Raw genomic sequence first — 8,375 nt, 5'->3', positions numbered from 1 at the left:
GAGCACGGATATAGAAGACGTGGCGAGACATAGAGAGGAGTTGCAGTGCTCCAAAAGCTAAAAGAAATAACCAAAATGTTGCCTTTGAATAAGCAATTGGGAGGGTTTTTGCACAGTCCAGGAGCCAATATAGCAAAGGTTCCGTGCTGCCAACAGCTTAGGGTCAGATGTGGAAGAGGCTTTGTGGTTAAAAGCTGTGGTGTAGATCTTGGGTTGTTGGGTTGTTGGGTTGTTGGGTTGGGGGTCTTGTACTGACCTGTATTCACAATAACACGGGTAAACTTTAAAAAAAGCATATTTTCTTCCACTTTGGCCTTACTTCTACACCAGCTTTTCAAAAAATACTCCCCAGTGTGGGTTCACTTGAAAACAGCGCTGTGTGTTTCGGTGCTGAAAGAGCTTTTCCAGAAACAGACATACAGTATTATTCTCTTAACACAGACCTGGCCGACTTCCCGCAATGTTAGGAAACCAACATTGTGTTGTAAAGGGTTGTGTTGTCAGAAACGTGTATGGTTAGGGGCTTTCAGACAATCTGATGAGCACATCAAACTGTGCTTTAAAATGCATCCTAAATTGTGTGGACGTGGACCTGTGAAGAAATAAACGCTGAGATGCTGCACTTAAATGTGTGCTTTGCTCGGGTACGGCCCCCTTCGAACATAGCTATTCCATTTGTGGTGGAGTTCATTGTGATAGAACAGCAACAATGAAATAATAGAAGCATGGTGAGAGAAAAGCAGGGGGTTCTTTGTTACCGGCTATGGCTATAGGCTGAAAATGCACGCAATTAATACTAAATCGAGCGGCTCGCACACACAAGTTTACCTTCTCCATCCAGTCGCACCAACCACCTGTCACCGAGACAGGAGAACTTCCAGCAAATTGCCAGTGTTACCATGGTTATCACCGGTAATTCCAGGTTATTAATGCCTAATGTGCTGTTGTCACCCCTTCATTATCCTACCCAGCGTACTTCCTCTCTCTGGCTCTTTCTAGTTTTTATTATAATCTCGATCCCTCACTTATCCCCGCGAGATCACAGAGAGGAACAGGAACTCCGTGCAGAGGTTACGTGTTGTGAAGGAGTGAAGGTAGCACTGGATCCAGGCACAGGGGACTCAAAGCAGGTTTTGACTAGCATGACTAGCTAGTTATGTCAAATTTCCTCTGCATGATACGTCTCGACTCAACTCGCTTTTGGGAACCGGTACTTTTCTCCACTGCAGATATTACCGTCGACATCGTGACGTCATAGTGAAACTGACATGACATCATCTTCGATGCCGCACAAACTTCTGTTTCTCTCGCTGGATCCTTAAATCGGCAACAAAGCAACGGAATGTCTGTACTTCCTCAATCGACCACGCCGTGGTTTTGTTGGCTGACGTTTTTTATTTTAAATCTGGGGGAGTAAATAAAAAACTTGAACTAACTCAGGGGTATTCAATTACAATTCAACGAGGTCCAGTGAGAGACAATTTCCTCATGCAAAGGTCCGGAGCGTCACAATAATGTCTAACTTGCGCAATGATTTGGTCTCATATATATATTGAATTAGCCAACAGTTGTATTAACACCTGTATATAGTCAACAACTGACTGTCAAATCAAATAAAGACAGTTCAATGAATAGTATCTCAACAATATTTATTATCAGTTTTAATACATAATCTAATAATAAGTCAATGATCTCTCATTTCCAGAAAAATAATGACTGCATTGAAGAATAAATGACACAACAGAATGCCTGTAAGAAATGTGCATCTTAAAATAAAGTCATTAATTTTCGAAAAATGAATTGAACTGAATCGTCTTTGCCCTGCAGCTTTAAATTCAGTTCATTCAGGTGGGAAGTGATGTCACCCAAAAAAGCCACGATTTTATTTTCTTCTCATCTTCTAATAAGAGAAATTTGTGTGCAGGGTCTAACGTTGTGTCCGTGGTTATTGAAACCACTTGTTTCAGCCTCATTCCCCCCTTTGTTCACAGCATTGTTGGTCAGTGAATTCATGTGTTAGGTTTCTGATCATATTGGGCTCTTAGGTTTATTTTCTTTACCTTCATTTCAGATTTGAGAGGGTAGGTTTGCTTTGTTTAAAGTGTTGTGCTGTGTCTCGTAGTGGCGCTTCACATTGCCACTTTTAATAATCGCCACGGTCTCTGAACATATTAGACACTGGTTTGGAAATGTCGAGGAGGAATTCACATATAAGAGTCTTGTTTTGGAGAACACCGTGTAAAATAACTTCTGACTCACATTTTATCCTCCGACTACTCTCGCCCCGTCTCCTCTGTGTGTAAATCTCACTTGAGTCGGGAAGCTTATCAGAATACACGTATTTGATTGGCTGAGTAGCATCACGTGATGTGATTTACAACGTTGTGTAAATGTTGCACCATGTTGTTGGTCGGTGTGTTTCCTGGACCGCTGAACGAGTGCCGTAAAAGCTAGAAAAGCTGCGCCGGTTAAAATAGATGCGCTCCGTCAAAATGTAATAATTCTCAATTATCTATCGGCTATCAGTGATCCCTGCACTAACCTATCCATTATCTGTACCCTCTTACCCTGGCGCTGGTGTGCAGAGGCTGGAGGCTGGCGGTGTGGAGGGAAAATCTCCTCACGATGAAAGTGGAGCAGGCCAGCTCACGTGGACTGTTAGCTTTACAGTCACACGGCGCTAAAAACGTTACCGAAACTGGTTTACCGTCAAAAAGGATTTTAATCCTGCTGATGCAATTACAGTTTTAGCATGGTGTACATTAATCTCATGAAATATTACACGATTAACCCACTTTGGAAAAAACTCTCCCTGATCCCAGGAGACACGTCTGTCCTGGATCCTAACGGGCAGAGAAAAACTCTTTCTATCTCCCGCCCTCATATCCGTTCGCAACTCCTCCCCTTCCGTCTTTCCCAATATCTATCAGCTAACTTCCCTGTGCACTTCTGTAAAGGCCTGTCTTCAAGTCTCTCTTTCCCTGAGTTCCTAACACATTCAAAGACTGTCAGTTATTGCTTAATCCCTTCCATGATAATCCTTCAGTATAAAAGTTAAACTTCTGCAACTTTGGCAGAAGCTTCATGTCTTATTTGCTACTAATCCTAAAACACTTTATGCTTATCTTACTATGCATTTCCAAAACACTTATGATTATGACTAATTATGAATTCTTAATTATGAATTCTTAAACACTTTTATTATATCTACTGAACACACAGTTCTTTGCTCAAATTTCTTACAGCGGCTGTGTTCACCCTGGATAGATTGCGTGTGACAGAGCTACACACAGACGCCCACTTACTGTTATACAGACACCTGTGGGCAATTTAGAGTCTCCAATTAACCTAAATGTCTTTGGACTGTCGGGGAAGGAAACGGGCATCCTGAAGAAACCCAGCATGCAGAGACTATGGTGGTTATGGTGAACACTGCCTCTTTAAATAAAATAAAATCGTCTAAATTTGTGTTAGTCTGTGAGTAATTCCTCATCAATAAACCTGCAGATTGTCAAAAATATCCTGTTGCTTTTGTTTACTGTGATTAGCAAGTTGCTAAAGTAGGTCGAACTGTAGAAACCCTCTTTAAGTTAAGAAGTATTTTATGGGGGAATGCAACGTTCATATTGTGGCTTGGCTCCGAGGGAAAGAGAGGGAAAAACAACATGGAGACGCTAACAAGCCATTCTCCCTTCACTTGTGGTTGCCGAGACGGAGACCAATCAGAAGGAGGCAGAATGGCCAATCAGAAACAGTCGCCTTGGAAATAGCCAATTAGGCCTGTTTGTCTGCGAGGACAAAGGAAGTGATATTGCAGAGTGATTGCACCAGCGCCGAGCCACACAAACATGCTCAAATGACACACAAACATGCTCAAATGACACCTTGCTTGTTGCCTTCCAACCCTAATTTTCCAGGAGTGTAACATCTTGATTGCATCGGTGCCGGCAAGAGAGGACGTCTCCTTATTACGCCAAAACAATCGCCACCTCAGAGGCAAAAAAACAGAGATTTTGTTTTCATTAGGGAGCTGTTGAGTCACCGGCTCTCAAGTCAAGGCCAGCGCGCACACACGCACACACACACACACACACACACACACACACACACATGCACACACACACACACACACACACAAACACACACACACACACACACACACACACACACACACACGCACACACACACACCGAGGCTCTAGTCTGGCAATTTTATTCAAAAGATTTGTACCTTACTCCGGTCCACTGAATGAAGCTGTAAATTTAGAGGCGCGAGAGCCTTTACAGTGCTCCTCTGAGAGCTGCTACAATGATCCTGGGACTGAGCTGGTTAATTAACTGATTATTTGCTTGGCTGGAAGCCACAGAGAAATAGGGTAGATGTGGGGAAAGACAAGAAGGAGGGGACGTGAGAGGAGAGGACGGAAGACGATGGAAGTACAGAAGCAGGAGAGGGAGAGACGGCAGGCAGAAAGGAAAGGACAGAGGAGAGAAAAAGGAAAGGATAGCGTGAAAGAAAATGAGAAGAGAAGAAGAGAGAAAGATGCGACTGTCAAGAGTATGAGAGACTAGAAGGTCGGTGAACAGACACTAACCTCCCAGTCAGGCAAACATCTGTCTCAATCATCACCAGTATTGCTGCAATATAACTTCCATCCAGTCGTGGCAGCACTGAGTGCACTGCAGCAGAGCAGCAGATTGAGGAAGACATCCTGTGTCATTGATTTGAGATAGTTTCCACTTGTCACATGCATAGTGCCTTTTCAAAATAAACTTCAGTGTTCACAGGGAAAGTGCAGCATGCGTTCGTCAAATGCATAGCCTACGGTCTCATCAAAATAAAGTTCCAACGTAGGTTTATATAGTTTTTACAAAGTTGGTTAGCTTTAGGAAAGGATTATGGTTTTGTTTCAAATGAGTATGTTTTTTATGCAGAAGTTATGTAACAAAACAAAGGACTTTGGCTTTTTCTTTTTATGCAAACAGCAGTCTCCTGTTTTTTTTTTTTTACTTTCCAACATCGACTCACACCCATCCTTAGCAGACTTTCTTCCTCTTTGCACAACATCAGTTGCTCTGACCATCTCATAATGATGGGGATGGGTTTACTTTGGAGGCAGTTGAAAGCTCGGTGCGTCTCATACAAACACTTAAGTGTTGAAACTTTGTGTGTCAGGTATCAGGCGCCAGCCTCCTGTTCTGAAACGTCCCTCCTCCGCAGTCCATTTTTGGTTACTTCTGTTCACTGGTTGCAAAAAAAACAAGACGTCCATTACCAAAATCCAAGATGGCCGAACTTGAAGCCTCAAAACCGCACTCCAAAAAACGAAGGGCCCACTTGTTGTATACAGTCTATGGTGGGAGGGAGAAGAGGTAGCCTGTGTGAAGTGGCCGTCACGCCTCCTGCAAAGTTCTGCGTCTCGCAGCAGGTCGGAGCTTTTCAATCGCAAGAACACATTAAGGTATCGGTGAAGTGCACCGCAGGCTGAAGTCTCTGTTTAAACTTACAGCGACAAACAGTGTCTCACACCAATGTGTCCAATGCAGGTTGACTGAGCATCGCTGTGCACCTGCTGTAATGAAACATCTCTCACTGTTGGTGCACACATGCTGTCTCACTTCAGCGTCATCTCCTCACAGGCATCAGTGTTTCCTGGGCTGTGTCATTACTGCGGCTGTGACAAGCAGTCTATTGTTCACGTTTGTGGTCTGTGAGTGTAAAGCCTTCTTCAATTGATTAATTAATCAAATTTAAGCGAAAACCATGCATTTCGACGAACCCATCGACTCTGACTGACCTCCAGTTACCACGGTGACAATATGGAACCAAATACACAAAATTGATCACCAGGTAAATAATGTAGAGCAGTCACCCCGTCCAACAGATGAGAGTAACCTGAATAAATCTGGAAATTAAAACTCAAAATACTATTTGAAAGTGGTTATGACATAAAGAAATAACTGACAATAACAATATGGTTGTGAAAATGCTGTTTACAAACTAAACTTGCTGGCTTATGATTATAAATTATGCTTGTATCCAATCATTACTAAATGGCCATTGCTGTCTCTAATTTGTGAATAAGGATTATTATCCTTATGGAACTTCAATAGGATGCACAGAAACACTAGAAAGTGTAGACGGAGACACCGGTTGATGTTTGTATCATATTTTTGTATTTATTGTTTATTCGTTGCAGTAGTAGCTGAGGTCTCCGTTATAACTGTTCAAGAGGTCAAAGGTTAGATCTTCTTGCTGGTTCTCGTCAGCACTACGGAGCCGGCTTTGGAGGTCTAGAGAGAGACAGAAGAAGTGGTACTTTATCAAAACAAGGAGTGTGTTATATGTCGTGTTGTACTTCAAATTGATATCAAATCAAAAGAGATTGTACAAATGTAAACAGCATGTGAATAGCTCCCAGAAGACTTTCTCTGGTAATAACTGCATGCATTTTAGCTTCTAAGTTTTTCTCCCTTTCTATGAATTGAAAGATGAATTCTTTAAAACCTCTCAAAAGCATGAAATTGTGATGGAAACACACGGAGATGCACATAAGTAGCACTTGGAAAGATGGTAGTGAGTTATCTCGCGCTGGCGCTGGTTTTAAAGGTTAAACGTGAGACAGAACTGCTTGTTAAGATGCACAACATCCGTGTTCGGGGCGTTTTCTTTCTCGTTGTCAAATACCGCCCCCCCCCCCCGGCTGCAGGAGTATAACATTAATGACTCTAATGATCCCTGCGGGGTGTTGAGTGTAATAGCTGTTGTCACCGCGCTAGCTTGTCAGCGCTCAAGTGTGTGTGTTTACCTCGATGAGCTTGCCGCCGCTGATCTCAGAGGTGTGGTGGTATTTGGGGAAGTCCACGCTCAGCTTGCCTGCCTCCATGTGCACAGTGGCCTGAAAACACAAAGGTTAGAATCAGTCAGGGAACCAGGGTACGTTCATTATTCCTTCCCTATGTGCCTCGCACAGGTGGAAATGTAAGAAGAAGTAGGGTTTAAGAAGAAACTCTGGATCTTCTGCCTCCTGTACCTTGAATTTCTTTCCTCCGATGGTCTCCATGTCGCACTCCTTGTCGATGGTGAACTTGTTGGTGACCGAGGCGTTGGCGGGGTAAATCTGTGTCCAGGAAAAGTCATTCCCGTCCTGTGTGACCTCTGTGATCATCTTGTAGTCACGGCCCTTCTCAATGATCTCATCGGGGATACCTAGAGTGCGGGAAAAACAAGAGTAGTGTGAGTTTGTAAAAGCGAATGTCAGTCTAGAGTCTAGACAATCACAGAGGACAGAAATAGTGACGTGAAAGGCAAGAGCTCCAGATCCGGTCTGTCTCACCCAGCAGCTTGCAGAAAGCCTCGTACCCCTCCTGGTTCTCGGTTTCCCATTTTCCGGCGAAGGCCATTCTTTCTTGCGGTGTTGGAGGCGTGTGGAGGAGCAGGAGCAGAGGTGCTGAGGGAAAAGCAAGGTGTCTGGGTCTGAGGCTCTTCACTGTTTATATACCGCACACCTCTCGCCACCTCCCCTCCTCTGCATGCGATGACCCAAGAGTGCGATTGCTGCTGAATATGATGCCTGCAATGGGCTACGAGGGAGAGGGCAATAACCCGCGTGAACGGCCGTTTATGGAGTTCCCAAGCAGTGATTAAAACGCTGACTGCTCACCAGCGTGAGCTCGTAGGTCAATGAACTCCCCTGCGTTGGCTTTATGGTCGCGGCCTCCACTTTTACTGCTGAGGAGTCTGAAATGAAATATAAAAAAAGCTTTGTTTGAAAATGTAATCCCTTTACTTGAAGTAGTTTATTATCTTACATTGTGAATGGTCCGAACTGTAAAAGAAGATTATCGTGTACTCGTTCAAAGTCGTTATTCGTAGGCTGGCATCGAGACGACTCCAGTGCATGGTGAAACATGATGTGAGTCATTTCAGTATTTATGTAAGGAGATACAGACATGGTTTAAAAAGCGAATCTAAGGATGGAATGACTAACTTGCCCCCTTGAGCACCAAAAGGCCCCTGGCTTACTGTGCGCATGTTGTTTTGAGTTGTTGTTGTCATGTTTTTATTCCATCAATTGTAAATCTTTTAGGAAATCTGCATCCATTAGTAAAACTGGGTCCTGCATAGAGGTGTAACGATACGCGTATTCGTATTGAACCGTTCGGTACGAGGCTCACGGTTCAGTACGCGTGACGAACCGAATACATTTGAATGAAAAAAATAAAAATAAAAAATATATATATATTTTTTTTTTAAACCTTTATTTAACCAGGTAGTCCCATTGAGATTAAAAATCTCTTTTGCAAGATGTAAGTAACAATACAAGATGTAAGCAAGATGTAAGTAACAATACTACATGACATTAAGGAGCAGTT

General features: G+C 43.2%; 1 protein-coding gene across 1 annotated transcript; it reads right to left on the bottom strand.

Moving 5' to 3' along the window:
- Positions 1-6,242: 6,242 nt before the first annotated feature.
- Positions 6,243-7,403, bottom strand: LOC306788815 (gastrotropin-like; the record flags this gene model as incomplete). Its single annotated transcript, XM_079284479.1, has 4 exons — positions 6,243-6,293; positions 6,809-6,898; positions 7,034-7,209; positions 7,337-7,403. The coding sequence occupies 4 exons, from the start codon at positions 7,401-7,403 to the stop codon at positions 6,243-6,245; spliced, it is 384 nt and encodes a 127-aa protein (XP_079140605.1).
- Positions 7,404-8,375: the final 972 nt, after the last annotated feature.

The sequence above is a fragment of the Melanostigma gelatinosum genome (genome assembly GCF_949748355.1).
Source record: "Melanostigma gelatinosum genome assembly, chromosome: 15".
Lineage (NCBI taxonomy): Eukaryota > Metazoa > Chordata > Actinopteri > Perciformes > Zoarcidae > Melanostigma > Melanostigma gelatinosum.
This window is presented reverse-complemented; position numbering and strand designations above follow the sequence as displayed.